Source organism: Apteryx rowi, unplaced genomic scaffold (assembly GCF_003343035.1).
Source record: "Apteryx rowi isolate R43461 unplaced genomic scaffold, aptRow1 scaffold_226, whole genome shotgun sequence".
Classification (NCBI taxonomy): Eukaryota; Metazoa; Chordata; class Aves; order Apterygiformes; family Apterygidae; genus Apteryx; species Apteryx rowi.
The window spans coordinates 962,976-979,690 of record NW_020448597.1 but is presented as its reverse complement, the minus strand read 5'-3'; the positions used below and the strand labels follow the sequence as shown (position 1 = coordinate 979,690).

At 39.1% G+C, this 16,715-nt stretch overlaps 1 protein-coding gene across 3 annotated transcripts; it reads left to right on the top strand.

The window, feature by feature from the left end:
- The first annotated feature begins 410 nt into the window (after positions 1-410).
- Positions 411-11,359, top strand: SAMD9L (sterile alpha motif domain containing 9 like). Of its 3 annotated transcripts, XM_026065387.1 has the most exons (4): positions 411-501; positions 680-780; positions 1,854-1,927; positions 4,320-11,359. In XM_026065387.1, the coding sequence occupies exon 4, from the start codon at positions 4,321-4,323 to the stop codon at positions 9,106-9,108; it is 4,788 nt and encodes a 1,595-aa protein (XP_025921172.1). In that variant the 5' UTR covers positions 411-501; positions 680-780; positions 1,854-1,927; position 4,320; the 3' UTR covers positions 9,109-11,359. The 3 variants fall into 3 exon arrangements, with proteins under 3 accessions (XP_025921172.1, XP_025921171.1, XP_025921173.1); XM_026065386.1 differs by lacking the exon at positions 411-501 and having other exon boundaries at positions 606-780; XM_026065388.1 differs by lacking the exons at positions 411-501; positions 1,854-1,927 and having other exon boundaries at positions 606-780.
- Positions 11,360-16,715: the final 5,356 nt, after the last annotated feature.

The following is a 16,715-nucleotide window of genomic DNA, read 5'->3' as shown; positions in this document are numbered from 1 at the left end:
TCTTTCCTAGTTTAAAGCCCTCCTTACCAGGTTGGCCAACCTGTTGGCAAAGACCCAAATGTGACATTCATATTTCCCAGAAGTGTCTACTGTATTATTTCCCTTTTTTCCTCTCACTACAGGAAAGTTCTGCTGGTTTAAGCTCACATGGCTAATTGATTGCATTTTGTTAGATCTAAGTATCGCTCAGAAGGTGTTGTGTAGTTTCCCAGGTTTCTCAATAGTGGCTCAAGGTAGTTTTGTGTTTTAATAAAAGTGTTTTAATAAAGGTGCTCTAGWATATAATTCTTTAATGAAATTCCTAGAAAATGATGATGGTTCCACCCAATGTTTAGTTTGTAAAAGAGGAAGCCAAGGGGGAGGAGGGAAGTAGAGCCCTCCCAAACACCCCACATCTATTTCCTCCTCTCCTCTGTGCACTCGGTTTCTGACATGCCCAGTCTAACTTCAGCGTCTTAGACACAGCGATGGAAGGGCAGACTAGGAGCATAGGAGGAAAAGGTAGGGAATAACAGCTATTCTCTAGCAGGGGCTGTTATTTCTCTTCCCTAGACATGGGTGTTTACCATTGGGGAAACCTGATCATATGACTAGAGATGCACAATCCCTCCCACTATTTCTGCTGGTCAGACTTCTGTTAGAAGTTTATAAACTAATTATAGTTTCTTTCACGGTTTAGAAGAGGAATTCAGCCAAATTTTAGCTGCTGTGTTTCCTGCTTGAACAAAACACATTTATTGAAAAACTACAGGGAAAAAACTGCAGAACAGAGCAGTTGTGGTAAGTACATTTATCTTTACTTAGGGGCTGGAATATTTTATGAAGAACTGATGACTTAGTCTGATACCATTTCTTTTTTCTGAGACATTAATTTTATATATGAGATGATCTCTAACCTACTAGAACAAACTCTTCTCGTAATTTATGTCTTCTGAATCTTCTGTTAAACTTTTGCACATGAAATATGGCTGTTACAAGATTGCAGTGAAATAATGCCAAGGAACATGCCCTCATTAGAAATTATTCTGCAGAAATAAAGTGGCAGAGTTACTCCACGTTGGAAAAGATCATCTTTAAAATATTTCAGATGGCCAGAATCATTATCTAGCCAGTAAGATGCAACTTAGAAACACTGCATCAAGACTAGGAAATGAAAGTATCCCATTCTGGAGCTTTTTCTCATTGCAGGGTTTCCAAACAGTTAAACATGCAGCAACTGTTCTAAAGTACATAAAAATATTTGGTTTTATGTAAGAATAAATTGTGCCTGTATTACAGAGGATAACTTTGGTGGGTATGAATATCATACTTTTACATTGCTGGGCTGACCACAGTCTTGGAATCGAAGAAATGCTTTGGTTTCGGTTTCTTTTCTCAGCCTCTTGGTATCCTGGGCGGAGTTACCGGTGAATATGATAGCAATTTAAGTTTTGAAATAAAACCAAACAGTGAGTCTGTCCCTCCCCCCTCTCCCCAGTATTATTACAATAAGTGCTCACCATGCTATTAATGACCAATTCTAGAGCATGTCATTTTCAGTATGGCATCTGAAAGAACGAGGACCTGGTTTTCCTGTGAGCAAAGGGGAGGGTCCCTGAAGAGAAGAGGTAGCAGTGGCTCAACTGCAAGCTTCTCTGGACTGCAAAACCTCTTTCATCTCTGCTSTCATGGTTCATTAGTTAAATCAGGAGGCCGCTTGGCCAAAGCTAGAAGGACAGATGTTTTCCAGCACTAGTTATGAAGAATCTTTACCATTACTTCTCACTAAATACTGGGTTTAGAAAATCAAATGATAGATTGAGGAAAGCATGTTGCTAGGGTAGCTTAGATAACCAAGGCTTCTTTTCTTTCAGGAAACAAAATTTCTTCACTGAAAAATCTAAGAAGTCATTTTGTCTCCGGAAGACTCAGTTCCAAATAAGAAAAGGTACATGGAGTAGATTATCACCATTAATGCAGCAACTGTAGCTGGGTGCAATTCCATAACAAAGTAATAATTTCAGATAAATGAATATAATTCTCCCAAAGGAAGCAGAAGGATAAAGTAAAATTAGATACTTCTAAAGGAAATTTATTATTTTATTGTGCCTCTTTTTTCAAAGTTTTTGCTAAAACCAAGTGGATTGCAAGATGCTCTTCTCCCTGTCTCAGAGATTAAACAGAGTTCTAATTCTGTCTGCTATGTGTTGGACAAGCTTCATTGCAGAGCACATCAAAAACTTCAAGCAATCAGGAAAGATGCTATTTCATAAATTCCTGTCTTTGTGCTTTTCCCCCCATACTGAAGAGTAGGTATGTTAGCTGGGCACCTGTCTAATGTTTACCCGCTGTAGTGAAAAAACTGAGGTGATTCGCAGTAGAACAAACCTTCTGCAGATTAGATGGTTCCTCCAAGGTGCATTTACCTATCCAGGTGTTTGGGGATACAGTGCTGCTGCTTTCTTTAACTTGGTGACACAGTACAAGATCTACTTTTCTGCTACTTGATCCCCCAAGCTCCTTAAATATTAGACCCATCATTGCTTYAAAGATTGCGTACAAAAAAGGCAAGAGCATGGTTCATTATTTGGTGGATTCAGCTATTAATGGGTCATGCCAACACATATCAGCTCCATGTCTTAAAGTTCAATTTTAGAAAAAGCTGTTTCGACTGTCAATGCTTGTTCAGTTGCTTTTGCTCCTGCACCATCATTGCTAATCATGCCACCATCTTTTACTTCTGCTATGATAAGGGCTTACAGCTGACAGCAGCACAGTGGCACAGGTGGCAGCAACAGCAGCAATGTCAAGTGCAGCAGCAGCAGCAGGAAAGGAAGCAGGAGTGGGTGTGGTGAGGGGCTATGGAGCCTGAGACAGGACAAGGCCACTGGTGGAGCAGATCCCATATCAGAGGAGCACTTTCATAATTTCTGATAGGGTTGGATACCAAGGATTGGATATTACAATCTCATCATGGGTTATCCTAGGATCTGTACCCAGTGTAACTTCTGTTAAGCTTTAAGAGGGGAAAAACAGAGCAGCTTATTACCAGAATGATAGGATACTTAGAGTCCGGAGGTGGGATTTTCAAAAGAGACTGCAATCATCAGGTAGCTAAATCGCACTGTCTTTCAGGTTTTATCCACCTCAATTTTGAAAGTGACATTTCCAGGCAAAATAGCAGCTGACAACCCCAGCTTGCAGTTATATCAAGGAACATACTGCTGAGGGAGAATGTCAGAGTTCGTTTGACTTCTGAAGTCCATACCCATCACACTGTTTCCTAAATGAAACCTCTCTCTATGAATCCAGTAGTCAAGAGTGTGTCTGCATTTTGTAAACTGATGGATGTGAGCTTTGTTAGTTCTCCCACAATGCAATTACATAATGCAGAGCACTCACTAAGGTAGCTTGTTAGTAGACAGGACGCTCTAGTTTGGGCTTGGCTCTACTCTTTCACATTCCACGGTTTCTGTTTGACTCCAAAAACCAGGCAGAGTTCACTTGCATGGTCTGCAAAATACCATGAAAGCAAGCCTTGCAGCACCCTGCAATTGCTCTGCATCTAGTAACCATGTGGGACAATTAACAAGTATTAGTTCTGCTTATGAGTTTATGCTGCTGTAAATCAGAGTTATGCCACTGAGGTGAAGTAGTTATATCATTGTAAAGCTAACTTAAGTGGGAAAAAACATCTCTACAAATGTTGCTTCACTACTTGATTTTGTTTAATTTGAGAAACCTTAATGTATGCGAAAGTTACTGAAATGGTAGTATGGAAAAGATTTTCCTTTCATTTGTAAAATAGCAACAACAAAGTAAGCACAGCAGTATGTTTCCTCTCCAATGTCTCTTCACAGTATTATTCAGATTCAGATTCTGTATTTGACCACATCTAAGGGTAAAAAAAAGTTGGATTTCTGTGTGCATTTGATTTTGCTTCTCCACCAGACTGCAAAATTAATGAGAGCCCACTGTGATGGTGTTTTGTGTCCGACAGACCATATGACCACAAATAGGTGTCCAAATGACTGCAAATAGGTATCAGTCACAATTTTTGTGTAGTGTCAGTTGCAGAACTGGTTTAAAAACAGGATTAAAATAAAATTGTGCTTTAAGAAAATTAAAATCTGTATCTTAAAAGTAGCTGATGCCTTATATATGATTTAACTTCACATTCTGCCTGTGTTCCCTAGCTCAACTGAACTAGTATATTCCATGTGGCAGATTACACTAATGAAGAAATTAATGGTAGATAACAGCAAGGAAAAATGTGTTATTCAATTAATAGGCTACTATAAAACATGTTTTTAGTAATGTTGTGKTTTTTTTCTTTAAAGAATGGAAAATACTAACACTGAAGAAAATGAGAAATCAAAGTTATATCAAAATGTTGACAACTGGACAAAAGAGCAAGTCAGACAATGGGCAATCGAAGAAGTTAAGATTGACAAGGAGTATGCAGAAATTCTGTTTAACCAAGACGTGACTGGTTCTACTTTGAGACTGTTAACTAAAAAAGATCTTGTAGATATGGAYATAACTCATGGGCCTGCTCTTCAAATTATTCACGTCCTGAGACAGAATAACATACTACCTGAAAGCTCAAACCAAGCTGTGGGACAAGAAGACGCCAAACATGGTCTTGATGGCAAAGGAGAAGACAAAGAAATTGCAAAGAAAGAGTGCAATAAGAAATACAGGTCATTTAATCCCAGTACATCACAGAATTCTAACATTGAGCCCCTAGAAGACAAAGCAGCAAAAAAGTCAGATGGCAAAGAGGATGTATCAGAGAAATCACTGTCAAGCAACCAGCACCCAACCAAAAAGACTTGTATGCCACATCCTTTTGATAATTTCCGTGATGGTTCTCGATATACACGCCATAATATTCTTAATATCCCTGAAACAGGACCGCTCAATCTCATCGATCCAGCACATGAATTCAAATTACTCACCAACACAGAAGAGGCACAAGAAGAAAATATTATGATGAAATTTAGCAATGAAGTCTTTAGATTTGCTGCAGCCTGCATGAACTCTCGCACAAATGGTACTATCCATTTTGGAGTTCGTGATAATCCACATGGGGAAATCGAAGGAATAAAAGTTACCAACAAAGAAGCATATATTCATCATTTTAATAAATACATTGGAAAGTACTTTCCTGAGAAGTATGCCGAGATTGCAAAAGCTTGCATTAGAGAACCTAGATTTGTGGAAATATTATTACAAAATGGAACTCTATCAGATACATTTGTCATTGAAATAGATATAGTTCCAAAACACTCCCTCTGTGATACAAAATATTTCTCARCCTACACATATGAATACAAAAGTAAGGGCTGGAACAAGGCTCTCTTCATCCGGGATGGAGCTAGTTCCAAAAATATCATTCAAAATTCAAAAGAATTAGAATTGTTTAAATCTACCTTGACATCTTTAGCAAAGTCTCGTAAAAAAGCAGAGGAAGAATATATCTTAAGGCAAAAAAAGACAGGGAATGAAGGACTAAAACTAGTTAGTCTGCTCACTGGTAACAGGGACTTGCTGGATGACTCTTATTATGACTACTACATTTTAGTAACAAACAAGTGCCATTCAAATCAAATAGTGCACTTAGACTTTTTGCAGGAAATAAAATGGTTCACTGTGCTTGACTTTGATTTTGAATCAGAAATGAATGGTGTACTCAAAACTTACCAAAAAAATCGAAATGCCAGACTTCACTTCCCAGAACATTATCAAAACAAGGAGGGTTCCATTTCTGAACAAGCTGAAAAGCTAAATCTGCATCAGGAGACCAACTGGATTTTCTGCAATGGCAGATCAGGCTTTGAAGGCAATAAACACCCACCGTTAGATCCTCGTTCATGGCAACGAGATAGGGCTGCTGATGTTAGAAAATTGATTTCATTTCTTTCACACAAAGATGTAAAGCAGAGTGGGAAGTTTTTAACAGTGTTTCTTTTGCTCTCCACAGTGGAAGATTCAATGGATCCCCTTACTGAGACATTTATTACATTTTACCAAGAATCAAAGGGACTAGAAGACATGCTCTGCATTTGCACTGGCCCAGGTACATATCAGCGATGGAAAGATCTTCTGCATGCTAGAGGCATTAGTGAGGAAGAGCTTTCAGCCAAATGTGTTTCTAATTTAACCCTAGAAATGGTAAATGGTACCATCACAAAATTAAAATCAGTGACACGATCTTCTGAAAGACTTCTACCCTCTGCTGGTTGTTCTACTGTTCTTCTAAAGAAAGAAGAAGACTCCATGGCAGCATTAGAAATCCTTTGTGTAAATGAATGCAAAGACACAGAGATAGAGAAGGATGCAGAGCAATTTAAAAAATTCCTGAAAGAACGGGAAGAAGATTTTTATCGAGGTGGTAAAGTGTCATGGTGGAATTTTTACTTCTCTTCTGAAAATCATACATCAGATTTTATCAGAAGGGACGGTTATGAAAAGCTCGAACAGCTAGTTATGTCTTCATCTAACAGTACTAATCAATCATCTGTAAAAATTATCAACCTTTATCACCACCCAGGCTGTGGCGGGACAACATTAGCTATGCACATCCTCTGGGATCTCCGGAAGCAATTCAGATGTGCTGTTCTGAAAAACAAATCAAATGATTTTGAAACACAACTGACAACTTTAATCACCTATGGAGCAAACAACTCTACAGGCTATATACCAGTGTTACTTCTTGTGGATGATTTTGAAGAGCAAGAAAACATCTATATTCTGCAGAGAGACATTCAGAAAGCTATAACAGAAAAACACATTGATTGTGCAAATCCTTTAGTGATCATTCTAAATTGTATGAGATCTCAGAATCCTGATGAAAATGCAACTATCAATTCCTTGAACAGTATTTCTCTAAAACATCTGCTTTCTCAAAAAGAGCAAAGGGCTTTTGATCAGAAACTAAAAGATATTGAAAAGCAGCATTCAAATCCTGACAGTTTCTATTCATTTATGATTATGAAGAAAAACTTTGATCCACAGTACATTGAAACAGTGGTAAAAAATACCCTGAATAACTTGGATACTACCACTAAACCAGCACAACTTATTTACTATTTAGCACTGTTAAACTCTTATGTTAGTAAATCTACAGTTTCAATATCACTATGTGAAGAATTCTTAGGAATTAATTCTCGAGAGACTGGCTGCGATAAAGATAAACTGATAGAAAAGATGGGAATTTGTTCCAATATTGTAATATATGCTCAGGTACAGGAATGCACGAGATACAGAGGTCTGCGTATCATTCACCCCTTGATAGCATGTCGCTGTCTAACAGAATTGAAACTAACCTATGACTTGTCTAAAAGTGAAATTACTTTGCGGTTATTGAAAGAGGATTTATTTTATGAGACTTCGTTAAAGAAAGACAAACTTATTCGTGATATACAAACCATGCTGATTACTAGACAGCGTAAGGAGCATGGTGATGAGTCAGATACATTGTTTTCCCCGTTAATTGAAGCCATTCATAAGGAAGAAAAGTGTGCTAAAGTGGAATATGTGTTGAAACAAGGATCCACTAGATTTAAGCAAAACAGTCTCATTTGCCAAGCCTTAGCAAGATACTTCTACATTAAAGAAAAGAAGTTTGACTCTGCATTGGACTGGGCCAAAGAAGCCAAAGAAAGAGCACCACACAATTCATACATATCAGATACATTAGGTCAAGTCTATAAAAGTAAGCTAAGATACTGGGTAGAGCACAAAATAAAGAGTGCAGACATGACAGCTGAGGACCTGAAATGTATGCTGGAACTTGCTCAGAATGCCTCACAGGCTTTCAGAGAATCTCAGCAGCAAGCTGAAAATGCAGACACTGAAGAAAATTTGCAGCATCTAAAGCTTAAAAGAAAGTTTCACACATACAATACTGCTGGTTATCAGGGAGAAATAGAAACTTGTCTTTATGTTATTGATGTCCTTCAGCATGTTCCTTTTTTCAGCAAAGAAGACCCATGGTGTAGAAAAAATTTGGCAATGCATCTATCAGGAAATAGTGTTTTGAAGACAGATACCCCTGCCACAGAGAGTGAAATGTTTGAGGCCCTTACACTTCATTCTAGCTTTTTAAATAATTTGCAATCACGTTTGAAAAGGGCATTTGACTTTTTTGAAGACTACTTTGTCTTTTTCAAAACACAGACCAATGAAAAAGAAATTGTAGAAGCAAAAATATATGAGAAGGTTCAAGAATGTTTTACCAAATACACAAGAGTATTTTGCAATTCCARTTTTGAGCAACTGAAAAATGAACAGGTCTCAAAGTGGCCCTTGTCTCGGCGTAGCAAAGCTTACCGGGACAGTCTGGAGGCTTCTAAAGCAGACTCATTTTCTGGACTTTTGGAATACCTCCACAGAAATCGCAGAAATGCTGACAGAGAACTAGAAGACATAGTAGCTGCATATGAATTTTTGTGTGAGGGGAGTTCAGAAGCAACTCTGAAAGAAAAACAGAATCTGATTTTGGCAAATGTTGTCCTCAAGTGCATTAAATCTAAATCCACTAAGTTGTATGTTTTTCAGGAGCTGAGAAGTCAGCTTCTAAATATTCTACAGAAAGTGGAACTGACTTCRCAGTGTGTAGAGCCTTTCTTCCTAGCCTCCTTGTTGTTCTGGCCTGAAAATAGAAAACAACTAAATGAAGATTCCAGGAAAATGGCAAGCTATGTTAGGCATTTAAATGACTCTTTCAAAGAGCGCTATGGAACCCTGTGTCGTTCCAAGCTACCTCTGGCTCATTTCTATCTTGGGAAAGGCAGTGGCCTGAACAGATTTGTTCACAAAGGAAAAATAGATCAGCTCTTTAGTTCACTTCCAGAACAAGAATTGAATTCCCTCTGGCAGAGTGGCAATATCTGGAAGGAAAAGGCTGTTCAAAATCTTTTGCTTCCTCTGGATGGAAGAGCTGATGGTAAGGTTATCTATGTAGACTATGGCAGTAATGAAACCATTAGGATACCAGTGCAGCCGGTTCCCTCATGCCTGTTGAAAAACGGCCCAAACATAGAAAGAGTGTCTTTTTACCTTGGGTTTTCCATCGCTGGTCTCCTGGCATACAACACTGAAAGTCTGTCATTAAAACAATAGGTATTCCAGGGTTGCTGCCACAAGGCTTCTTTAGACACAGCTACCCTTAACATTTTTTTGTCAACAATTGCAAGTGACAACTTCTGGCTATACATTATATTTCATTCCTCGTTCTGTTAGTCTTTCAGTCCCATGCAGAATTGTYTTGCTACTATCATAACCACTGTTTGGACAATCAATCAGACTGAAATATTGGTGCAGATAGTTCTATAAACTTGTCAGCACTGCTCAAAGTTCTTCTTTGGTTGATGTAAACATGAGAAACCATTCAGAAAAGAAAAGCGAATTCTAAAGAATACTTTGAAAATGTAATGACAAAGTGAAATACCATCTCTTTTAAGAACCCTGCTATCTTGCTAGCTTTTTTGTCACTATTCCTAAGGAAGAATATGTCACTATCCTCGTGCTTCTGTGTAAGTGATATATGAGAAAGGAACGTATATTAGAAAACATGTTATCATTTAACATGGCCTGATGCTTCATTGTACCTGGTGTCATCTTGGCACAAGAGGAATGAAAAGGCCATTCAGCTGCAAAGCAGCATTTTGTCCTCTGTTGTCATTGTACATACTTGAATCCATCTGTAATTCATCTGTATATGGACCCAAATTAATAACCAAGCTATGCATCTTGTGGGAGGACAGAAGCACTGGTCTTTTCCCTTCTCAGGGCATTTCCAAAGGTATGAGTACCAAAGATACAGCTACTTTCTGCTCTACAGTAAAAACACACATACCAGTTGGCATTTGAAGCCAATATTAGACAGATTTTTTTTCTTTTTTGGTGGGTCTGCTACTGCTTTATATAAAATTGATTGGGTCTTTCTTTTCATTATAAATTCCATGAGTTACTTCCAGCAATAGATTTCTTATCAAGTTTGATCRTTGCGAATGAATGCAATTAAAATGTTTTAAATGGTCATTGATTGCATGCATTAACTTCCTCATGTGTATAGAATTGCCTGCTGTGTTAAGACACAATTAATGATCCAAAAAAGTAAAATATATTGGTGTGAAACACCAGAAACAACAAGTCAGTACCATCTGGGAGGTCAGAATAACCGGATGACTTCAATGCAATAAACTGCCTGAGGAAGGTCTGCAGGTTGGATCTTTGATCAGCCCACCAGCCCCCTTAGCTCTTACACTCAGGCAAGGCAGTAGGCAAAATAAGTGGCACATCAGCAGAAGATTAGTACAACAAAATTGACAACAAGAAAAAAAAAACCTGCAGACCACAGTTTACATCTACAGTCATGTGCACGGAAGAAAATCCTTCATGCAAATGACTGAGATACACATTGAGTCATGAAAATTCTTTTATCAGTTGAAGTCTGTGCACAGATAGATAACTCCCTCTGTATGAATAACTTCTTTCGTTATTTTAGATCCCATTGCTCCAAATGTTACCTGACAGTATGCTCTGGGATAGAATTATGCAACATATTTATTCTGCTATAGTGAAGCTCTTCTTTTAGTTGCAAATAGGGAAAAGGAGGTTTATTATATAATCCAGACTGGTCTTTAACTCTAGCCAAAATATATTTCTCTTGGTGACTCCCTGTAACAGTGAGTGTCTCTCACTGACCCACACTTCATGTTATCCTCTATTCAATTTGTTTCTAATAGGATACTTTTATTACATATGGCATACTACATGAACTTTTCCTAGCAATTGATTATTTGTTATACTTAGTTCTTAGGGTATCACTGTACAATTTAACAATCACTAAACTATTCATCTTTTCAAATAAAGTTTTACAGCAAGAAATTTGCCATGTCTTCATGGCAAATTAAGACTTTGGTCTTCATTTCAGTCAGTCACATCTCTTCAGTCACATCTACAAATTACAAGAGKTTTTTTGTGCTCAAACTCAGACTAGCTGTATAGTATGGACATTTAGTAATAAACTTTGGGATTTTGCTGAGTATATTACATGCTAGACACTTCACTACATGCCTGTGTGAAATTACAGAAATATAGATTTTATTATTTTTATATATAAGAATGTTTGTTATAAAATTGTACTTTTATCAGCAGTAGCTCATTAATAAATACAAATATTTGATAACATCTTTAATTGTGCAAAGTATGAACTGTATTTGATGATACAGATCATCAACAGCTGGCAGAATTGTTTTTAACTAGTATTTCCTATTACTTTCCTTTACTTTGTAAGACCATTTTCTTCTTGCTTCATAACTCCTCTGTTAATCTTTGCATYTTGAAAACTAAACTCTCCCATGCCAAATATCTGCCTCAGAATTATTTTGTGTTAATTAAAGCCAAAGGACTCGGTAACTTCCAAGAGTGAGGTCTGGAAAAAAATGTCATATTGCCCAAGTTAAACAATTCTACCAACTTTTTCCAGCCTGCTCAGGCATTCTTTTGAGTAGGGTTTTACTCTGGTAGGAGAGAAAAGGTAGAGCTGAGGGGAAATATGTCTGCATGAGTCTACTTTCACCAAGTTGCAAGGCCTGAAAAGACTGCCATTTATATATGGGCATATACAAACTTATATTTTAACAGCAGATTTTATACACACAAGGCAGACCCAAGTTGCAGGTCCGGGCTGCAAATGGCCAGGTCTAAACTGAGAGCTCACCCCAGTGCTTTCAGTGCTAAGCCTGGAAACCTGGAGGAAAGAGCTTGATTCAAATGTACAGGAGCCAAAGCCAGGTCTGCAAGAAGGTGGAAGGAAGGTGGGGAAGACCAAGAAGCTCAGTCTGACTTTTGTGGATCATGGTAATGGTATCTCAGCAGCTCCCTCTGGTGAGCAGCCAGGATCCCCGCTGCACCCAAGGAGCATTTGTGGACTCTGAACTCCTATAGAGGGGCAGGAGACCTGAAATCTGCTTCCAGAGGAGTGCAAGGCATCCACAATCTAGGGGCTGGAAGTTGAGGGCATTGAGGCTCCTTCTCTCTCTAAATTCAGAGACAGAAGTACAGAACATGAGAGGACTTCACAACTAGTGACAGAGAGGAGAATTTCTATTAAGGAGAGCTTGAGGGAAACAGACTGGAGCATGGCTGCTGGGATTCAGGATTGGAACAGTGACAGGGACTACTACGTAGGTAAGGGGGAACAAGAACTGAGAAATATGTAGCGGAGGAAGACAGATCTGGTGAGCCATGATGCTCAAGGAGAGAGATGGAACAAAAAAGCACACAAAGAATAGGGAAGTGGGAAGGGGGAAAGATGAAGGGGGAAGCAGATGGGGTGGGACAAGACAGGATGGGAACGGATGGGACAGGACCAGCTTTTAAGATTATAGAGACAGAGTTTRAAACTGGAACAAGGGTAACACACAGACAAGCAAGCCTATGTGGGGGGCAGCTCCAGTGGCAGTAGCCTTTGCAGTGGGTGTAAAGGTTCAGAGCCTAGTAATGGATAATGTGGGCTCTGCAAGGGCTGCCTTACGCTGAAAGAAGACTTCATGAAAAGGCCCTTCCCATTTGTAAGAGCCTATGCTGCCTGTTGTTCCTTTTTTACAGTAGGTGAGAAGGGAGGAAGCAGTGAGAGGTGGAACTGAACCCAATGGCACACAGAAATCCTCTTCTGTGTGGAAAACCTGGTTTAGAAAAGGGGGAAAAGAGTTAAGCAGCACACTGAACAAGGACAGCCGCTGGCAGGCAGACAGCCACCACACCCGCTGAGAGAGCCAGAAGAAGAGGAGGGCACAGTGCGCAAAGTCCCTCAGCTATTTGTCTGCAGGGGGCGATTTCATACAGGAACATTTTCTGGGTTCGAGATTCTCAATATGTGCTTCCAGAGCAATGACTGTGGGACCTGTGAGGAAAGACAGAACAAATAGAGGTTCCCTAGAAAAGAGAGGCAGAGGAGGGCATGCTAATTGTCTTCCAGTAGGCTGCTGCAAAGAAGGTGATAAAAAGGAAGGTAGTAAAATGTTCTCAAGGCCCAAGGTGGACTTGGAGCAAGGGTCTGAACTTTCCATTAGAAAGATTCAAGCTATACAGCAGGAAAAAGCCTGTATCACTAAAAGTGGTGAAGTCCTGAGATAGACTGGGACATCAAGGGAATCTGCCTCTTGAAAAACGGACTAAATTAAGAGAAAAATCAATAAGTGATCCACTCTAGAATGGACTAGACAATCTCTAAAGTTCTCTTCCAGACTTATTTTTCCATGATTGTTAGATAAAAAAGACCTGACAGGATCAAAATCCCCTGCCTAGGACTGCCCCCCCTTAAAAGATTCATGTACCTACTCAGCATCCCGGAAATCTTCTGTGGCTCTGAAGGCCTCARAGCAAAGGCCTGCATTCCCCCAGCCCTCCCCATTGCAAAGAACTAGGGGCAAAAGCTGACCTTAAGGAGACATCGCAAAAAGTCCTGTTTCCTCATATATCCCTGAGGAGCCAAACTGATGTGGAGAGATGGGTTTTGGGGCATGGAGCTATCAGCTACAGACTGTAGAATTAGTGAAGTTCTTGCACAACTTGTTTATTTGATTACAACTGAGACTATGCATGAAATGTGGTTTTATCATTTAAAAACACCTTTTGGTTAAAACTGACCTTTCCCACCTGTCAGATATTTTAATGGCTCACAGTGTTGATAAACACCAAAAGAAACCCCCCCCCCCCAAAAAAAAATCATAAACTAATCCTGCCAAAATCATGACATTTTCCTCTCAAATGAGACTCAAAAAAAACCCCAACATTTTTTATTCTGCCTTTTGGCGTGTAACAACTGTCTATTCTTTTGCCAATATGTGCGTGATAGTTTCAGATAAAAAAGCCAGTCTTAAATGCAACAAAAATGTGTGCTTCACTCTGCCCATATGAATGGAGAATCCTAAGAAAGAAATGGAGATTCCTAAGACACTCCTAAGAGAGGGGAACTGCCAACTGCATATTTCTTATTACTGTATTAACTCTTTCACCTTGCACTTTCCCACCTGATTTCTTTATTTTCTTCCTATGCCAAGGCTATAAAATGCAGCTGGGAAATAAGCATCCAAAAATCACAAAGCAGTTTCTTTAGGTATCCGATTTTCCAATTATTTTTCAATAAAGATTTGTGTGAACTCCAAAGATCTTTACATGTAAGAAGACTTTTATAACATCGAAAAGTATACTAAGAGCTGGAGAAAACCTTAATACAACCACKTTTCTTTAATTTATTGCTTTACCTATCTGTACCTATACTTTTATTTCTACATACACCAGTCTCAGACATCCAAAACATTTCAAAAATAGTTTTTCATTGGTCCCATTTCACTTGCATCTACTATCTGAATATTATTATTATTCAATAATCATAATAGATTAAATATTTAAATAGCTAAGTTTTAAGTTTAATCCAGATAGCCAAAAATAAATATTTTCTATATGAAATATCTTCTGCTGTTGCTACCACCAGGACTTACTTTCTTCCTGGGAACCAAGCAATAATCTCTCTTGCTCTTCTCTCTGGACCTTTTTTGTCTGGACTCTTCTCTTCTGTCTAGCTCCCAAGCAGAAGTGAAGGCCCAGGCAGGGAAGGCAGCAGAGACTCTTTATGGTGTTCAAGTAACTGCCCACATTCCTGTTGTATAGCAAAGTGAAAAGGGAGAGTYCAGATCTAACATAATCTGAGCTATCCTTTTCTCCATAGTGGAAACAATAGCAGCATACAGCATTTCCTTCGCAATAGATTTAAGACTGCTCAAAACAAATCCATCAGGTATAAAATGCACAGTTTTTTGAAATGTTTGCACTAAACTTCCTTTGCAGGATATCCAGTATGATTTGCAGTGTGTATATGTGGTATATATACAGATACCATATACATATACAGTATACATACTGTGGTATACAGACCACAGCTGCCCTTCCTCGTTTGGATTTTGTTTGGAGCTCCAGACTCTCTTTTTAATTTTTCTCAGAGTGCAGACAGTTCTGAATTAGCTTTTCTCATGCTTAACCTGGAACTGCATGTGTTGGGAAACCTGGTGCAAAGATACTGAGCCATCTGTGACTGGGAAGCAGTTTAGCCATATTTACATAATGTTGCGCCTAATTTTTTCCAAGGGAACTTACCAGCCATTGACCAGCCCCACACAAATGTATCTGCCCTCACCATAACTACAGATGCAACACAATGGAGTGATCTTACCCTGCATCCATGTATATGAGATGTGATACTGCTCCTGCACCATGGACAGGCACAGAAGAATCATGCTTATTTGGGGATTATGCCATAGAGGAAACAGTTTGGTCTGGCAAGCACACAACTGTAGCCGGGCCCCTGGTCCATGCTCAGCAAGCACTACCTTCACTTCCTCCCCTTTAATCTCTTCTTGGCCTTTTTTCTGTGGCATCTCCAACTATGAAATGACCAGGTGCTTCCTTCCCACTCATTCTTCCAAAAGGTTGGATTGGTGCCAACCTCCTGCCTGGATGCCACCTGCAGCTGACCCAGTCTTGAGAAGAAGGGGAGCTGGTGAGCTGAGTGTTTCAAATCACCCAGTGCCAGGTGACAGCCCCGGAGTCCCGTGGCAGTAATGAACATGCTCAGCTGGTCAGAGATCTTCCTTGGATCCTGGACCCAGGACAAAAACCACTTTAGCATCATGCCATCCTAACTGTATTCCCAGGAAAATCATCCACAGTGGAGATTGGTTAGATTCTAGGTATTGGAGGAGATTTCACACACCTCTTAGAGGCAGAGATGAAGACTATTTTGTGGTATTTTCTTCTTTGCAGTTCTGCCAAGTCCTGCTAATGCCATAGTCCCATCCCTAGATAGTCAAAGAGAACGATTAGCTAGCCTTACTGTCACACTCATCTCCTTTACCTATGTAAAGAATGTGTCTATGAAAATGGAGGAAGCTCTACATCCCTACAGTAGCTATAAGAAACTCAGTGGCACCTGACAAATCTATTGGATCACCACATAACATGGTAATAAAGTATTTTGCCAAGAGCATGTCTTTCCTCTTCAGAGGCCATGGTGATTATACACTGTGACATTCTTGCTGTCCGTACATCTTTAACTACAACTATCTGCTTTGAGATGGTTCAGCCCCAGATTTGAGCGTATCTCTGTAAGAGTATATGATATGAGCCAAAAATATGATTCATTTTTACTGATCTTCCCTTGTAATGAACATCTGCTCCATTGGCGGGGGGGGGGGGAATCTTTTTATAAATTTGAATTGGGCAAATGAGTGTACCAAACTTGTTATCTGGGAATGCCTGAGTTGAAATCTTAAGTTTATCATTTATTCTCCCCATGACATGAAGTAAGTAATTTTATTCATTTCCATCTGTAAAATGGAACATATTCATATGCACTTATAGCAGAGATGTGAGAAGAATTCAGTATTTGCATGCTAAAATTTAAAACACTGCTGAAAAATTTGTCATACAGTTCATATATTCCATTAAAAAAACAAACCATCCCCCTGTATCACTGAAGCAATTGCAATGCATGCTGYGAGCAATTCTGAAAGCTAACTCAAAAAGACTTCTCTTTTCCACTGCTGTTCTTTTCCACTGCTTGCAATTCGTAGTGTTACGTTTACTCAGATATCCACACTAAATTCACACTCTTAATCTGAAGTGATTACTGTACTACAGGTATACTGCAGACCAGTAACGTT